This window comes from Battus philenor, unplaced genomic scaffold (genome assembly GCF_028537555.1).
Source record: "Battus philenor isolate CCGP_79_NKW_IND1 unplaced genomic scaffold, ilBatPhil1.0.hap1 SCAF_15, whole genome shotgun sequence".
NCBI classification, from domain to species: domain Eukaryota; kingdom Metazoa; phylum Arthropoda; class Insecta; order Lepidoptera; family Papilionidae; genus Battus; species Battus philenor.
In genome coordinates, this window is record NW_027181677.1 from 4,380,322 (window position 1) to 4,398,836 (window position 18,515).

At 29.9% G+C, this 18,515-nt stretch overlaps 3 protein-coding genes across 5 annotated transcripts; 2 read left to right on the forward strand and 1 right to left on the reverse strand.

Annotated features, from left to right (window-relative positions):
- Nucleotides 1-1,751: 1,751 nt before the first annotated feature.
- LOC137918802 (transcription factor A, mitochondrial-like) lies at nucleotides 1,752-6,473 on the forward strand. Of its 3 annotated transcripts, none has more exons than XM_068761712.1 (7): nucleotides 1,752-1,892; nucleotides 2,083-2,293; nucleotides 2,674-2,832; nucleotides 3,562-3,758; nucleotides 4,970-5,064; nucleotides 5,140-5,319; nucleotides 6,393-6,473. In XM_068761712.1, the coding sequence occupies exons 1-7, from the start codon at nucleotides 1,819-1,821 to the stop codon at nucleotides 6,401-6,403; spliced, it is 927 nt and encodes a 308-aa protein (XP_068617813.1). In that variant the 5' UTR covers nucleotides 1,752-1,818; the 3' UTR covers nucleotides 6,404-6,473. The 3 variants fall into 3 exon arrangements, with proteins under 3 accessions (XP_068617813.1, XP_068617811.1, XP_068617812.1); XM_068761710.1 differs by lacking the exon at nucleotides 6,393-6,473 and adding an exon at nucleotides 5,715-5,864; XM_068761711.1 differs by lacking the exon at nucleotides 6,393-6,473 and adding an exon at nucleotides 5,730-5,864.
- Nucleotides 6,411-8,932, reverse strand: LOC137918803 (uncharacterized). Its single transcript, XM_068761713.1, has 2 exons — nucleotides 8,821-8,932; nucleotides 6,411-8,749 (listed from the first exon to the last, which is right to left on the reverse strand). The coding sequence occupies exons 1-2, from the start codon at nucleotides 8,930-8,932 to the stop codon at nucleotides 8,181-8,183; spliced, it is 681 nt and encodes a 226-aa protein (XP_068617814.1). The 3' UTR covers nucleotides 6,411-8,180.
- A 392-nt stretch (nucleotides 8,933-9,324) lies between these two features.
- On the forward strand, nucleotides 9,325-18,016 carry Caf1-55 (chromatin assembly factor 1 p55 subunit). The gene is made up of 10 exons (XM_068762025.1): nucleotides 9,325-9,444; nucleotides 9,575-9,752; nucleotides 11,301-11,416; nucleotides 11,754-11,958; nucleotides 12,036-12,110; nucleotides 12,227-12,409; nucleotides 13,291-13,408; nucleotides 14,213-14,343; nucleotides 15,470-15,647; nucleotides 16,191-18,016. The coding sequence occupies exons 1-10, from the start codon at nucleotides 9,423-9,425 to the stop codon at nucleotides 16,281-16,283; spliced, it is 1,299 nt and encodes a 432-aa protein (XP_068618126.1). The 5' UTR covers nucleotides 9,325-9,422; the 3' UTR covers nucleotides 16,284-18,016.
- The last annotated feature ends 499 nt before the right edge of the window (nucleotides 18,017-18,515 follow it).

The following is an 18,515-nucleotide window of genomic DNA, read 5'->3' on the forward strand; positions in this document are numbered from 1 at the left end:
CGAGCTGCAGTTACGAGCGTTGCCTATAATAATGTAACAATGGCCATTAATTTATGTTTTAATTGTTATTCGAAAATTACTACAGAATTATAATATTATTTTATAACTACAGATTCGATCGTGAATACAAATAATATAAATTTCTTACATTCGAAACGTAATTCATTCTTTTTAATTTATTCTTAGTTTTATTGAAAGTAAATTAAGTTCTTAAAATTGGTAAATATAACATACGATACAACAGTTGAAATAATTAATAAAATAGTATAATAAATTACTAAAAAATCTTAAACGTAAGTTAGCCCACCTCCCTTTTGCCAAAATAGTGAAATCAAAATGTAAATATTTGTTGTAAATATTAATTATAAGACGGAAAATTTGTAAATAAGTTTTAAACGCGTAATACAATATTAATCCTCTATAACGTTTTATTTTGGAATGAATAAAAATGTCAAAAATAGCCTTTGGTGTTTTACTTGATTCCACCCTATACATATATTAATTTTTAAAAAATTGACTCATGAAATTGTTGACTCGTACCTGTACTTGAGTCAAACAATCAAACTATAGCAGGTAATACCAACTTCGATAAAAAGTTCAAGTCGAATTAAAAAACTACGAAATATGTTCTCGTCCAATATCCCTCAGAACCTTAAGACGAAGGTCTTTTACCAGTAATAGATTATGCCATTATTCGTACGTGATCTCTCACTCTGGACCTCGTCAACGAGGTTTGGCACTTCCAGCAGGAGCCTAGACGATTGAAAGTAACCGATCTATCTCAGCAAATTAGCAATTCGAAGTGGCAGTGTTCAGAGCACATAGTACGCAGTATGGATGGCCGCTGGACTTTTAGATTCAAGAAAGACCGGCAAGCGCAGCGAAGGATGTCGTTCGTCGGGTGACGTTGGATGTAGGGCGCTTCCAACCTCTTCTGTTGGAAAGCTATGGGGGATTTTTAACTCCAGTACTGGACATCCCGTGGCTGAAATAATAATGATAAAATTAAAAGTAAATCAAAAAACTATCAACATTGTTTTAATTTAAGTTTTAAGTTTCAGTAATTGTTTAATTTAAGGTTTATTATATTTGCAATTTAAGGGATACATACGCACATTATTTTTACGAAATTGTTAAAATGTATAATTACAAATATTATTTATTGCAATATTTTGTCCAAAGTCAAAATCTTATTTACAATACAGTATTGGTGCACAATATTCATCAAAGCACTTTTTATATAACCAATGAGTTACAAACAGCCACAGGGTTTTGTTTTTTAATTCATGAAACTAAGAAACCAAGTTCGCTAAAGATGCTCATTAAAAATTTTCTACTAATATAAACGCATCCTTACCTTCTTTATGAAATATTCAAGCAATAAGTTTAGGTTACATGACAATACCAACACGGCTAATAGAGAATTTTTTACAATAAATTAACAACTTTCTAAATTATGAGCATTTTAAAAAAATAGTTAAATTAATTGGTACAATCCATAACTATATTACCTTTGAATACATTCAAATTATTGACAGATTATAAAAGAGTTACTCAAAGCAGTCAATTTAGTTAAAAATCTTATCAAATAATGCACTGATCCACAAATTTCATACTAATTTAAAGTAGAATCAAAGGTTTATTTTTTAAAACTAATTTTCATTATTAATTTTAATAATATACATGTTATAAAGAATGTTACCAGCAACAAAAGAGTTGTCAATGGTAATTGGCAATAAGATTATCTTACGGAGTAAAACATATTTTTCAAGAATATATTAAAAACAGAAAAAAAAATTATTAACAGTATTTAATACAATGTCTTCAATTACTCAGATAAGTCGTCTGAGTAATTACTTAGTAGGAAGCTATAAATCAGTTTTACACACAAGGTGAGTTATAGGTTATGACGCTAAGTTTGTTGTTAATTATTTTTTGTTAGGAAATGTTTGTTTTTTTTTAATTATTATCCCTTGTCTAAAAAATTTATACAAATTCTATGTTATTTACCTTTCGTTACAAATACCTCGTTACAAGATAATACGTAACAAATCTCTTATATATACCTTAATTTATTTACAGGACAAAATGGTCGAACAGTGTTCAAATATGTTGTTATACTAAAAAATCAGCTGAAGACAGACTAGGTATAGAAAAGCCTAAAAGGCCTTTGACCCCTTTCTTTAAATTTATGACACAAATGAGACCTGCACTGCTAGCCAAAAATCCAGGAATCTCATCAAAAGAGGCTACATTATGGATTTCGAAACATTGGCAGGAATTGGATAGTGAGGTGTACATTTTTTAATTAATTTATTACTCTAGAAAATTAATTACTGATGGTTATTTTAATGCATTGATTTTTAAATAGTTAAAAATGTTACACCAATCTTTTCATATCACCATTCACATAAATATAATACATCGTTTTGCAAATTACATATACAACTTATCAGTTGACTTCCAGTGTAATGGTGATATGTAGTTCACGGTGCTTAGGTATGGATATAAATAATTATGACTATGACAAGTTAAGTATTTATATATGAACTTTGTAGTATTTTTCATAAATCATTTAATTTTATTTGTCATCAATAAATTTCTATCATAAAATGCAGAGTTTAAATATGTGATTAGTGTCACAATTTATTTAATAAAGAGTATGATTTTTAGACGAAGACACAAATGGTTAAAGAATTTGAGAAAGATCAAGAAGACTATAAGAAGATCAAGGCAATGTATGAATCTTCACTAACAGAACAACAAAAAGAAGACATAAAAAGAGTGAAAGCAGAAATGACTGCAGCAAAGGAAAAAAGAAAATTGAAGGCTGTAAGTTATCACAATATGTTTAATGGTTATTAGTGGGAACTTGTGTTTTAATGGTTACTACATTAACTGGAAATCATGGTCTTTGCTCACAATTTAAGGAATCAGTTAAATTTTCATCAAGAATGTACTTTGTTGTAGTGAAAATGAGTTGATGTTGTAGGGAACAGTGTTGTAGGGAGCAGTGTACTTAGTGTGCAAAACAAATGGCCACTGGGAACTTAGAAACCATGAACTAGCAAGTACAGCTTAGATTATTCATTTACCAAGTGGACAATAGAATGGTCTATTAATAAGTTTTAAGCTTAAGTAGTTGATAGAGCTAATTTAAAAAAAATGTTCACAAAATTGTTATTTTCGTGATGTGGAAAAATAGTATTTTATTTTTTATTATTGATGTCGGAATTTTTACTAATTTTTTAACATAAATATCAATTTAAAAAAATTCTATGTTAATATTGAATATCATTTTGATCATGGTTGCACAGACTTATTAAGACTAGGGGCCACTCGGGCAAATCATGAACTGATGGCGGGCCGGCCGCCAGAAGTATAGGTAATTAAAGACAATAAAAAATGGATAATAATTAGAATTCAATATTTTTCGAATGTTTGAGAGTATTATTTTTGCTGTTGGCGGGCCACCAGTATACGACTGGCCGCGAACTGTGCATCCATGATTTTGATGAATAAATGTAGCAAATGTGTTAAATAAATAAATATTATTTACAGGAATTGAAAGAAATGGGAAAACCAAAGAAACCAATGTCATCATATTTCCTGTTTTCACAAACAAAAAAAGAATTATTCCAAGGACATCAAAATATGAAGGAGAACCAGGAAAGGATTAAAACAGCTTGGTTGAAGTTGCCAGAAAGTGAAAGGGTTAAATATGAAAAGCAGGCACAGGCACTTATGGAGAAATACAAGTAAGTGATTAGGATTTTAACTCATTTACTTTATTCTTTTAGAAAGATACAGAAATTGAATGCTATAAAACAGGTTAGTAAGGGGTATTATGGAATATTGAAGTGTAGTTTGGCAGATATCATATCAAGTATATTAAGCAGTCATTTTTAGTAAGTGATTCTTGTGACATCTCATCATAATTTCAACCACAGCACATTGACTGCTGTATATAGTACCCTCTCCCATCTTATGCACCCTAGAGATAGATGCACTTAAACAACTTTTTGTCATCAACAGCCACTTACATCATTTCAAACAGCATATTCTCTGGAAATAACCTCTTGATGTAGCATTTCCCTATAAACCTGGCAGATATTAAATTGATTGCCCTGATAATAAATGAATTAAATTGGTATAGGTTGTGTTAATGCTCCTTCCTGCCATTTTTGAAATATTATCACGTGGCCCTAGACAAAAATCTGACCAATACTTTAACTTTAAAACAGAGTTAGTAATGTGAGTGGGCATTTGTTCAAATTAAAAAAAAATTGCAGCTATTTTCAGAAAACTGATTCAAGTTGATTGACTTTACATAACTTGTACTTATGTTTTATTATAAACAATATTGGTATTTTTGATGAGTTTATTAGTGAACTGAACTATTAAACAATTATATAATTTACTGAAATCTTATTTTATGCCCATACAAATATTTACCGCTAGGTTATATTATAGATTAATGTTAGTAAAAACTGTAACTGTAATAATGACATCTCAAAAGGGGTTACCAGTAGCACTTTCAAGAATTATTTGTGGCTCTTACTGAACATATCTGAATTTCCATTACATTTTTGACTTATTATATTTTAAATAATATTATCTTTCAGTATGTCTACTTCGAATGTCATTTCAATTACTGTCAAAAAATAAAAAAAAACTAGTGCAACTTTTTAATAAATTCAATACACATATTTACCACTTTCATTTTAATGTTTTCAATAAACACAATTCTTTAAAATTATCCTGTCTAGCAAGGACCTTGGCCACTCTTGACATACACACATTTATTACATATTTAATATTTATCTCTTACTTACTAGTGTTTAAATATAACTTTGCATTATTTATATTATGATTGATTGCTGGTTTAGTTTATTATTGTGATCAAATGTAATAAATATATGTATACAGGTTTTGAACTTATTATTTTCAATTTACATATTATTTTCAGAAAAGACATGGAAGCATGGGAATTGAAAATGATTTCAATCGGGCGTACAGATTTAGTACGCGTTAAAGATAAACGGCAAAGCAAGAAAGCAAAAGGTGTAAAAGAGCAATAGGAAATCGGGTGCTCTGACGACTGGAAAATGGAATCTAATGTTAAGAAAAATGTTTTAGATGTACAAAGTATTGATAAGCAAACATGTAGTGATGCTGTAAGTAATCCAGATAATTTGCAAAAGTCAACTTCAATAGACCTTTCAAACAGTATTCAAGAGGTTAAGCCAAAGGTCTCCATTGATCGTCAGAGCACGGGTGAAACGAAAACTGAACAAATTCAGTCAAAATCAAAACAAAGTAAGAATATGATGGACACCATTAAGAATTTTTTCAAGTTTTAGTTTATTGTTCTGTAATTAATTTTTCTTTTCTTCGTGTTATATCATTAACTAGAGTCACTTGTTAATAATTATCATTAATACATTAGTATGGCATTAGTGTTTTTGTTTCATTCACTTTTTACATCGTTTTCTTCCCAATTGTTTATATTTTAGTTTTGTCCTAAGTGATTGAGTTTGTATATGTAGAATGATTTTGATTTTAAATTAAACACTCAAACCTACAAAATAATTTTGCATAATTATCTTTATTTAGAACACTAAACTTAAGGTTTAGTATTAATAAATCAGAATTTTAACTATATTATTAGAATTCGCATATTTAATATCTAGGAAGTGCTTGCTTATGTACAGCTAGAAATACAACAGGTCATCAGAAGACTGACACTTTCAACTTGTCCTAATGGAAATCTCTGGGGAAGGTCTATGTGCAGCTGTAGAAATCATACAAGGTTAATGAGATGTGCAGCTAAAGACTGCGAAAATAATTCTTTGTATTGATGTGTAAGCAGCTTATTAAAACATACTAAATATTTTTTTAACCAGAAAGAAACATGGCAAATACGCTTCTGATACCTGTCTATAAGTTAAAAATCTTATGCATATATTTACCAAAGTATTTTAAAACAAACATTCAACAGTTCATTAACATTGGGAACTTAAAGAAAATAATATATTTGGTTACATTACCAAGATTTGATCGATAAAAGAAGTAATTGTGCTTGCTTACACACCTAGTTTTTATGTAGTAGAAAGCTTACCAGTGTATAGATATATATACCCCAGTTTGCATACATTGGTAAGCTTGCAAAGATTTCGACAACGATCATAATTGTAATCTTATATAGTACTATTGATGATATATATGTTGTTAAAGTTTATTTAAAAAAAGCAACATGAGTAGAGTAAAGATAGCTCATTACTTAAAATAATTTTCGATACAAAAGTTCATATAAATATCAATTTAAAGATATTTTGAATTTCAACCTAAGTTAAGTTTTAAAGTAAATAATCTAAATCTTTGTATTTCAGAAACAACATAAAGATGCAATAAAAACAAGAAAATCTTTTGTAACACATTTTTATTCCAAAAATTTACAAAATATAATTTTAAAATAAAATCTGTTTTGTTTTATTACTTGCTATTTTCTTAAGACAGCGACAAAAGTAGCCACGGCTTGTATTGTCATCTAGTTATGTTGTGATGTGTACAATTTGTGAAGACTAAACAACAGGTTGTAAATCGTTACAAAATTTAAATCTTTGCTTCAAATATTAAAAAAAAACACTGTCAATTTATATGTAATGGATTTCGAATATTTCACCATTATAAATCCCATATTTTTTACAAATTATATTTATTTCTTTTTTCATTTATTATTTTTTAAAGCATGTACAATGAACTTAACATTGTAAACTGAATGAAGGCACATTATTCAAAGATCACATAATCATGTGAATAAAACCAGTGACCAAATTTTTGCGTAATTTTGATGACCTAAATTGCACTTTTCCACATTTTCATTTATTTTGTGATGTTCTAAAATGTTTTCTACCTCATAACAAAAAATATTTAAAATAATGTTTATAGTACTTGGCACACGAACAAATTTATCTTTTATAAACACAATTATAACTATTCTTTATACAAATTTGGAAAAATAAAGAGTACTTAAAACTAACTGTATTTATAAAAGATTTGATTTTTACCACCATGCCAAATAAAGCCACATATTACTAAATAAACTTGAATTTTAATTTGCAAGTAACTGTTTATAAGCTTGAACAAAAAAATTGTAACTGTCTTACTGATATAAGTCTTTGGTAAGAAATTATTGGTATTTAATGTAATGAAAGTTCAAAAAATTTATGTATATGTTTTCGGCATACAATGAAAGCAGATTTCTATGTGATTATATCATTTGTTTATATATAGAATCCCAATTGAGTACAAACACCTTATATTAGTTCATAAAAATCACTTATAAATTTTACTTAATGGCTCTTTATATGTACATAACTATTTACTTAAAGAACCTGGTTTTTATTTTTATGTAAATGCATGCATCTATTTGTGACTGGCAGATTTTATAACATACTATTGCTTAAGTACAGAACTTTAAACAAGTATAACAAATGAGCTCCATTAAACAAAAACTATATACCGCTTAATTAATAAATGTGTTATGATAAAAAAAATTCATGCTAAAATCTGTATGTATGTTACAATCTTTACACACATTTATGATTACATGTTAGTAAATTTTTCTCTAAAGTTTTAAATTAAATTTTATCGGAATTACTTTAAAAATACATAGAAAAATATTAAAGTTGGGTATTTTGTTTTTATGATTAATAATTAAAATACACTAATAGAAGTATTTTCAGTAACCGATGACACTAAAAAATGAATAATAAAAAATACAATAAATGGGTAATACATACATAAATTAATGGGATACATGACAGAAAATGTGAAAACTCTTTTAAAATTAATAAATTTCAAAGAAACTGATTAAAACCAATTAACAATAATGGAAAGTAGGTAAAACGTTTTTAACTTAAAATGCAGACAATATACATGGAATTCTTTAACAACTAGTTTCTTTAAGTCCATTATAACAAAAATTTGAAGTGTATATGTACAAGTATTAAAACTAAAATGGCAATATGTGACTAAAACGCACACTTGTCACAAATTCTCACTATGAAGGCACAAGCAATCAAAATTAGTGTAACACATTATATTAATAACCTCTTTAAAAAAAAATCAACTGTACATTGCACCCGTCAAAGTAAATTTCTTTAATAATATACTCATTATGAGATGAAATTTTTCATTTGTATTGTACTCATTGACTGAATGCATATTGTTGTAAACAAAAATATGCACACATCCTGTGAAATTACCATTACTACTTGCATAATGAACATAACAATTTTTACCTTCTCTGCAGAAATACCATTTAATAGTAGAAAAGCATTAGCTATGTTAGAATTATTTTGTTTTGGAAAAAATATCAGTTTTGTGACAACATATAGAAACAAAGGGAGAAAAAAATATGAGCTTTCTATATTTATAATGGATAATCCATTGAGTAATTGCATTAACAATGATAGTAAAACTATGTCATATTTATAATTGACAATTTTATCAACTAAGGAAGGGTCTTGTGTAGGAGTGGTTTCAGGTGATGATAGAAAAGCTGCCAAGTCATTGGTTACCTCTCTATCGTTGGTTTGTTGTTGAATTTCACTAGTGTATCCTGTAGTTTCCAAATCACTATTGAGAACTCCATTATTAAGAAAACATGTATTGATTGTATTGACTTCTGTTATAAGGGGTACATCCACGATTTGATCTGGGATAGGAGTTCGTCTCGGAGAATCTGTAAAAAAAACATTACTAAAATTTCTGAACGTGGTAAGTATTTATTACTTATTCGTTTTAATTAGATACCTTTGATAAACTCATCTTCAATTTTACCCGAAATTAGCTGCAGTCTATTGTGAGAATTTTCTAAAATTCTTCTTCGTCGTGCCTCACGACGTGCTGCCGCTGCATCAGCCATATTACCAATTTGAATTTGATTATTGACTATTGTTGCCTGCATCAATAACCTAAACACCATATGATGTGTGTGGTAATTGAAAAGGTTTATAAAAACAATAATTACGGCTGATGATATAAATAATATATTTAAAATGAAGACGCATGTATATTTAAAGTACCAAACTTAAAATTAAATCTAAATTGAGCCAAAACAAAATAAAAATGCGGATAACCTTGATTATAATTAAACAATTATTAAAGTATTTTAAAATAATAGGCACAACAAACATATTTTGTTTATAAATAAAATTAAAATGTTTCTAAACTTTAGTACTTGCTAATTATTGCAAAAAATATTACATCCGTTTTCAACCGGAAGTTCTTATATTGTCTGTTGCACAGTAACGCCGAGAAAAGGTTGTTGTTTGGCGCCTTTACGGGGCCGGTTGTATTTTGTACTTTCGTGGGCATTTATTTAAACGCGAACCATTGTTCGCTAGTAATATAAAATGGGCGACAAAGGTGACGGAGGTGAATAAGTTATCTTTTTATAACTTTATTTGGAAGCTGTAAAAGAATTTCTGTGACAGCCTAGTCTTTTGTTTTTTGGTTAAAAGAACAACAGCATTCTATTGTTAGTTATAGCTACTTATTATTACAGAAACGTTTGACGATGCGGTGGAGGAGAGAGTAATAAACGAAGAATATAAAATATGGAAGAAGAATACTCCGTTCTTGTACGACCTGGTGATGACCCATGCCCTGGAGTGGCCCTCACTTACTGCTCAATGGCTTCCAGATGTAACTAGGCCAGAAGGAAAAGATTATTCAGTACATAGGTATGATTTGCATAAACTCCAATCATATTTAATTTTTGTAGTTAAAAATATGCCCCTGTTTTTTATTTGTTATAAATATTTATCAATAACGTTATTTTTTTGATTGTATGCCACTTTATTAAATTCTTACATGCTTTGGTATTTTTGGGTATAAAACGCTAGTAATTATTTGATCCAAGTTCTAAATATCTGATGTGTAACAAATTATTTACTATACACTAGCAAATATTACTATCAATATCAATTTAAGTATTTGTAAAGAATAGCATTTCAATATAATTTACCTTCTCTGAACATGTTACATGTAAAAGTTATAATACATTAGATAGAGTAGAGATGAATTTTTTGAAACTCAATTTTATACATTATTATTTCACTAGAAGTTCCACAAACATATTTTTCAATGATCCTTTGTAACCTTTATCCTGATCATCATAGCTTGCATATACTGAATCCGAGAGCACTGACTTTGATATTACTCTAATAGCTGTCTGCACTGATCTAGTTAATGAGCCATGACCCAAAGTAGTAGTCCAGTTTGTACCATTGGGGGTCTTAACAAGTATTTATGTTGGTGTAACAAAAATAGGTAAAGAAAATTTTTCAAGTTATGATAGCGGAGAACTAAAATGTATGCAGATATTTTAAGAAACTAAGCAACTTATGTAAAAATTTCAAAGTTTGATATAATTTCCAAACTTTTTGCAAAATTTTGGAATACGGTAGAAATATAGGTGCAAGGAGTCTATGAAACCAGTGAACCTCTGATTCAAATGACTAAGTACACTGTACTCTCCTGTCTACTTTTCACAACACCATTGATGGCCGGCTATCCTTCATAGTCGAAGTAGAAAAAAATAGTTGACAGCCTGTGGTAATTAAAATAAAAACCAATAATATCAATATTTGAAAAATTAATTATTTTCTTTGTTTAACTATTACAAATCTCAGAAAAAATAGTTAATGCAAACCAACACATTATTCATATTTCCATGTAATTAACTATAATATTTTTTTATATAATTAAAAATGTCACTCCTACCCACCTTAAAAGAGAAACATGTAACTTGTTGAGAAAAAGGTTGACCTCTGTTAGTCATAACTCCCCTAATGACTGATTCACTACATTTTTAAAATAAAAACTTACAAAGCAAAACAACTTTGTAAGATTTATACAAACCAATGTTATTTTGTATACCTGCATTTAAGTTAAATTATAGCAGAGACATATTTCATCAGTATAGTACCAAATGTAGAAATTCTATAAAATGCTTCCATAAAAATTTAATTTCAAAGGTATAAAAAAGCCATTGACTTGTTTATTATACATTTTTAATAATTTGATTGGTAACTTTGGTATTATTATACTGTAATTAAAAAAATTATGTCAATCATCAATAACTTTTACATATTGCATCCACTGTACTTTATATGCAATATAATATAATCTAAGTATTTTAACTTATTGCTTACATATTTTTATTGTAAGTTTACTATATGTATATAATCAAAAATTGTCTGGTTTATGTACAAGATGTGAAATTACAGATTGATTTTGGGCACACATACCTCTGATGAACAGAATCATTTGTTAATCGCTAGTGTGCAACTTCCAAATGAAGATGCTCAGTTTGATGCCAGTCACTATGATAATGATAAAGGAGGTAAACATGTGCATACCTTTTTACTAACTATTATTGCCTTATATTTTTTTTGTATAATGTACCTCCATAGATTTCTATTTTAACTACCTTGAACCTACAAGTCCTTTGTACTTTAAAATAAATAAACAAAAATTTACACATTTGACCTTTGTAAAACTGGGAGACTTATTTTCCAAAATTTTATTTGTTACAAGTATACAGTTTCAAATTATTCTTAATTAATTATTAATTTTTAGGCAGTAAAATATGGATACAAAATATGTTCTGATTTATATATTGTCATAAATATTTATTAAAACATGGCCTAATATATAACCTAAAATTTACTGTTTACTAGAATTTGGTGGCTTTGGTTCGGTATCTGGAAAAATTGATATAGAAATCAAAATCAACCATGAAGGAGAAGTTAACAGGGCTCGCTATATGCCGCAGAATCCTTGTGTTATAGCTACTAAGACTCCTTCCTCTGACGTTCTTGTCTTTGATTATACTAAGCATCCATCAAAACCAGAGCCTTCCGGCGAGTGTCATCCTGATCTAAGGTATGTTTTATAAATTTATAACTTATTTTTGCCAAGTGTAATATAATTGCAATATTCTTTATAATTTTTTTTTGCAGATTACGAGGACATCAAAAAGAAGGCTATGGTTTATCATGGAACCCTAACCTAAATGGCTATCTTCTATCAGCCAGGTAATCTTCAAAAAATAGTTAATGTTTACAGCTCTCGTCCCAATTTTTTTTTATCATATTGTACATTTAGACAAAAAAAATCTCAATTAGTTAAGTCAAAGTAATTGTCTTTTCAGCGACGATCACACAATTTGCTTGTGGGACATCAACGCGACCCCTAAAGAGGGAAGAGTGATTGAAGCGAAGTCTGTGTTCACGGGACATACGGCCGTTGTAGAGGATGTTGCTTGGCACTTGCTACACGAATCGCTCTTCGGCTCTGTCGCCGATGACCAAAAACTTATGATCTGGGACACCAGGTAAAAAAACTTCTCTTTGGTATATATGCTTATGGTATATAATATTTATATTCCAGCTTTGTCATATGCAGCACCAAAACTGAATTGCTCTGAACTATATAAATTATAGCCAAAACCCTCTGTCAAGTCCGTACATTTTATTTTCCAGATTTATTAATATAGGGCTCTTTCTACTACAATTTTGTACATAGGTGATACAGATACATTTCTAATGAAATTTAAAGATGCATTTACATATGACTCACTTTTAATAGCTGTGCTAATAATTCATGTATTAGGGGGACAGAAAAGTTATGTCGCTTTCTTAATTTAAATTCACACAACTACATTTTTTACAAGTTTTCATTTTTAATCAACAATACATTCATCTTTGTTATTACCTTTTGCCATCTAGTATACAAATTTTCAATGTCTGAGCGGTAAAAATAAAACTGTTTTTCTGTAGAATATGTCTACAGAAACAACATTATTTTCTGATCTCCCTTATACTTATTTGTTAATAATTATATTTTTGTTACTGCCTTAAAGCAATGCAAGAATATACGATAAGAATCACAGGCTAAATAAAATTGAAATGCGCCAAAACATGGGGTAAAGAACTAGAAAGAACATAGGAATAAAAGATTGATACCAGCATCATGCAAATGATAGATTTTGACTGATTTTCTCCCTACATAAATGATGATACATTTAAAATAGATATATATGTAAATGATTACTTGTTAGCAATAACTTTGAGATAAATGCTAGTATTAATTCCGTACCTGAACTTGGTTCTGATGAAGCAGTAAAACCTCCAGGGCTAACAGCATTAACTTCTTAGACAATAGATGGCTCCAGGCTGTTTGTACGATATCAGAAAGTCCATGTTCATTCAACAGGTGTAACAATACATCAAAGCCGTCCCACACAGTTGATGCCCACACAGCAGAAGTCAACTGCCTAAGCTTCAACCCCTACTCGGAGTTTATCCTTGCCACTGGCAGCGCTGATAAAACTGTAAGTCTTATATAACAAATAATTGATGCAAATCTAATTTTTAAAGATCATTTATCTTACAACATCAAATTGATGTTATGCAGTTCATTGGCTTAGTGAGTAGTGTTAACAAGTAAAGCGGTAAAGGACTAAGACTCGTGCTTGAAGGTCGTGGGTTCGATTCCTAGGATACAATCTTGTATAATTCATACTTTATATTATAATTACATAACATTGCTACTGCTCACAAACAAGTTTACAAAGGTTGGCCAGCAACATCCTCTGTGTAACATAATACAAAAATGCGATAGCCAACCCACCTGTCAAGCGTGGCGATTATGGTATATCTTCCCGTAGACATTATCGAAGGAGGCCTTTAGGCGTCTATGCGCTCATTGGCGGTATTCTGGGTTTAGCTAGTCTCTGTTTGTATGACCATACTTACAAAATTAATATATTACATTTATGAAACTGTTCTCGATGAGATAAAAAAGGTGATGAAGTTTGACGGCGACTATAGAAAGAAGACTGTATTGTTACGGAACCTTAATAAACGAGAATTATTTTCATTAATATCTAGAATTGACATGTATTAATTAATGCAATTAGCTTTACTAGAGAGACTGTTGCTATAGTATTAATAAAATGATTACTGCAGCAATTTCCTATAACGCAATATTAATCCACAATATTCTAGTATCTCATTTTTATCTCGTAAAATACTATCTATGTGATCAGGGTATTTCATGAGAAGCATTTCTGTACTGTACACATTTTTTAATTGTGTCGTCATAAAATTTGATGAGAATTTGATTAAATTTCCAGGTTGCGCTTTGGGATCTGCGTAATCTCAAGCTAAAATTGCACTCGTTTGAGTCACACAAGGATGAAATCTTCCAAGTGCAGTGGTCGCCGCATAACGAGACCATTCTCGCTAGTAGTGGCACTGATAGAAGGTATGCGTTCTATAACTGTGAGGTTTTCTACACTTATTATTTTGATAGATGGCTTGTAGTAACATGAATTCACAAAAGAACTCCACACAACAGGTAAAGTACCACTTAGATCTCATAAATATAATAATAAATCTAGCCCACTTCCAAGGGGCATGTATTCAGCAGTAGACAACCTTTGGCTGAAATAATGAATGGTAAGGAATAATGAATGAATGACAAACAAAATTGTATGTAAATATGTAGAGATGTCATTCCAAATCCAAGTGCTACAAGAAATTGATACGGGAGTAACAATTTCTCTCAAAGACATTATGAAGAACAAACATTGAATGAGTATTGAGAAAAAAAACTTTTTAACACCTGCTTGTGTTACATACATTTATCTGTTGTTCTTGAGCTATGATTCAATAACTCCAGAATAAGGTATTAATGCATGAAAACATGGCAAAAGCATACTAGGATGTAAAAGGATGGTTAAAAGGCATGCATCTAATCTGCGCAAGTTCACTAAAGTCTAGTATGTTACCATGCAAGTAACTAAAATGGCGGAAGTCTCATTACATGTTAAAACCATCCTTCTGTCACCTGATTTTTGTTATTATGGAATGGACACTGCAGTACAGTACCAAACAAAAGCGAGGAAGACATCTCAAAAGGTGGCTATTGGCTTGAAAATGTATCATGTACCATCTGGCTTAGGATGGCGAGGGCCAGGATAAAACAAAATGGTCAGAGGAGGCTTGTGTGTTGCAAGACCCAATGAAACTGGTCTGATGTGCCAGCTATTCAATTTTGCATCATGTAATATTACTTGATAAAGAATTGATATTTATGCATTGTATATGTTCCAGTCAGATCACCACAATACTAAGCTAAGGAATAGTATAATTTGTTATACAAATATAATTTGCCCAATGAATGAAATGCAAGATAGAAATTGATGCAAGGGCCATTTATTAATAATTATTTTGCACTTGCAAAGATATTATTAAAGGAATAATTGGATATAAACAAGGGAATATAATATATTAAGATATACGAGTGTATAAATTATTTAAATATAAATTTAAAATATATTAAGGTATTCTTAGCAATGCATGAAGAAATAACATTTATTTTGTTTCAGACTGCATGTTTGGGATCTTTCTAAGATCGGAGAGGAACAGACTGCTGAAGATGCTGAGGATGGGCCTCCGGAGCTGTTGTTTATTCACGGCGGTCACACTGCCAAGATATCAGACTTTTCATGGAACCCTAATGAGCCTTGGGTCATCTGCTCTGTTTCTGAAGATAATATAATGCAGGTGAGATAAATGTTAAATAATTCATTGCATCTTTGAGAATATACAGAAAATTGTCAGAGAAGGCTTATGACAAGCGGCATTAAAATACTGAAAATACTATGATTTAAACATTTAACCCAATTATTCTGAATAAAAAGTCTTATATAAGTTTTTAACTAAATGTAAAGAGATGTTGTTAACTTAACAAATGCTTAAGGTATCAGGATATCTTAGCATACCTTATCTTAGCATACCTTCCTTTTCTTGGTTTTAAATATATAAATAATATTAAATTAATATTATTATAGCATTCAATAATTTTTAATTAATTGAAGTGTGTGTAATTTGATTTGTTGACTCATTGACATAGTTGATAATATATTGTACACATTGATAATTTTTATTTTAAAAGAGCTACTGTTGAGTTTCCGACTCATTCTTCTGATCAGATCAGCTTTTCGAGCCAGTGGTAGATTTCTCATGTTAAAATAATGGATGATTCAAAAGTCCATGTAAATTCCCAACTCAAATAAAGATATTTTGTATTTTAAATGTTTGATTTAGGTGTGGCAGATGGCGGAGAATATTTATAACGACGAGGAACCGGAGACGCCCGCCTCAGAACTGGAGTCTGGGGTGAATGTAAACCACGGCTGAGCGCAAGCAGAACTTACGTTCAACCGCGGTCATCCCATTGAAACACTACTTAAAATTTAAGAGTTATAGCGGAATAGGAATTACTGTTACAGCTAATTTAACTATTCTTGGCGCGCGACGCTGTGTGTGCGTTAAGCTTGTACAGATATCCATAACTGTGTGTGTGAGTCTGAAACTACAGTCCAACTTCTAATGTTATAATATGATATGGCTTATATGGTAAATAAATAATAGTAAGTAAATGTGTTGATTTATTCCACATCATTATCTAATAGTACTAAATACTAAAATCATGAATACAGAAGGTTGTGTATTTGTTTGGATAATTGTAAGTTTGTCAGATGTGAAGTCAAAAATAGTCTAAAGGATTTGGACAAAATTTAGGACATTAGCTGTAAAGGTTCTAAAGTAAGCCTAAATCAGGGATTTGCTTTCTTTGAAAATGTGTTGCTTGGACGTTGGAACTGCCTCGTCTGGCACACAATGGAAACGTATTTACATCTGCACACGCACACATGCAGCCGCACGCAAAGATGAGTTATTGTACCTATACTGATGTTGACATTTAGCTGAATCGGAAAATATTTTTTAAAATGTGTAATGGGTATTAAAATGTACTTTTATTGAATAACAAAATCATTTTTAATCGTAAAAATGATTTTACAGTTGGTTCTTATAAGTGGATATATTTTGTCAACTTTAATTAATAGGTTATTAAGATTGACTATGTCATTGCTAAGATCAAACAATTCATTTATATATACAGTAGATAAATATTTCACGTCGTTTATAATTCTTCTTTAATACATTAGCTGTGGTGACATTCTAAATTATGAATTGACAAGTTATTATTTAAGTAAATAAATTGAACAGCCTAAATTTGAAAATACTTGTGTAAAAATTAATTTAAGTTATTGTTGTAATTTGCCACATATAACATTTAAAGAGGCAGGCTCGGTTAAGAGCAATTGTATTTACTTGTATGTCAATGTAGGTCACAACCAAATACTAACAAAGCACAGTAACGAATGGAGAATATATAATAAGTTGTTGCAATAGACATTCTTAACATGTTGAATACTATGTAAAACATTGAGCATTCCCATACTGGCCACACTGCTCTGGGTATGGCGCACAAGACATGTTGCAATAAACAAAACGCACATAGACATCGCGTCGCCCAACTGATTGGTGGTTTTCAAATTAAAATTTTTTTAGGTATGATCAAAATATTTAATTATATATAGTTTGTTATATGTATAAATAACATTTTATATACTTTAGAATGAAAATCTCAATTAAAATAATTGATTTCCTGATTTTCCGTCTTGGCATTTATGGAATTTGCTCACCAATGGTTTGTAAAATATACAACGTGTTAAAATCTTACTTTTATTATGTCGTGAACAGAATGAATGCATTTTCATATAAGAATATTATTTAGGAATATGTATCGATGGACGATTTAGACAGCCGAGGTGTGGTTGGTACGTACCGAAATCTCGAAGTGTATTCTAAAAACGTTTTTTATAAATATAATTAAATAAACTTTTTTTCAATGTGCGTAAGAACTTCGGACACAGGCCAATTCCATTTTAATTTATTTCCTGTTTCATGGTATCTGCCGCCGCATCGGTTACGCTATTGGATGCAAATTTTAATGTTGATTTAATAATGGAATGAATGTATCTCTAAGCACTTCTAAATATTATGATTAAAGATTATCGTAATAATTTTGTTTTTATTTTTACTTTGGGTATTGTTTTATTCTCGAATGTTGTTTTTAATCAACCTTATGTGTTCCTAGTACAATTGAATAACGTACTTTTGAATCAAATGATAAAACATTGTATTTGGGGGACCGGAAAGTAATGTCGCTTTCTTAAGTTAAATTCACACGACCACATTTTTAATAAGTATTTATTTCTAATTTGCTATATATTTTCCTTCGTTATCAACAACCTTTTGCCATTATGTACATAAACTTTCAATGTCGGATCGGTAAAAATTAATCGGTTTTTCTGTAAAATATCGATAGAAACAATATTACTTTCGCCAATATAACAATATTACGGTCGCCATAATGTTTTGTTTTTCGGCCTGAGCTATTATTGCGCTCGTTACACCGCGCTTATGCAATAATATGAAAGAAACTGATTATTACATTGGGCGTTAACAGTTTAAAGAAATTGAAAGGTGCGTTTTTTTGTGGTTATGTTATTGGGGACCTCT

Excerpts from the sequence above, each read along its gene's own strand:
- LOC137918802 (XM_068761710.1), top strand. The coding sequence starts at position 1,819 with ATGTCTTCAATTACTCAGATAAGTCGTCTGAGTAATTACTTAGTAGGA. Across the intron at positions 2,833-3,561 it reads AAAAAAGAAAATTGAAGGCT|GAATTGAAAGAAATGGGAAA; the intron begins GTAAGTTATCAC and ends TATTATTTACAG. Across the intron at positions 5,065-5,139 it reads GCAAAGCAAGAAAGCAAAAG|ATGTACAAAGTATTGATAAG; the intron begins GTGTAAAAGAGC and ends AAAATGTTTTAG.
- LOC137918803 (XM_068761713.1), bottom strand. The coding sequence starts at position 8,932 with ATGGCTGATGCAGCGGCAGCACGTCGTGAGGCACGACGAAGAAGAATT. Across the intron at positions 8,750-8,820 it reads TGAAGATGAGTTTATCAAAG|ATTCTCCGAGACGAACTCCT; the intron begins GTATCTAATTAA and ends TTTTTTTTACAG.
- Caf1-55 (XM_068762025.1), top strand. The coding sequence starts at position 9,423 with ATGGGCGACAAAGGTGACGGAG. Across the intron at positions 9,445-9,574 it reads GGGCGACAAAGGTGACGGAG|AAACGTTTGACGATGCGGTG; the intron begins GTGAATAAGTTA and ends TTATTATTACAG. Across the intron at positions 15,648-16,190 it reads CTGAAGATAATATAATGCAG|GTGTGGCAGATGGCGGAGAA; the intron begins GTGAGATAAATG and ends TGTTTGATTTAG.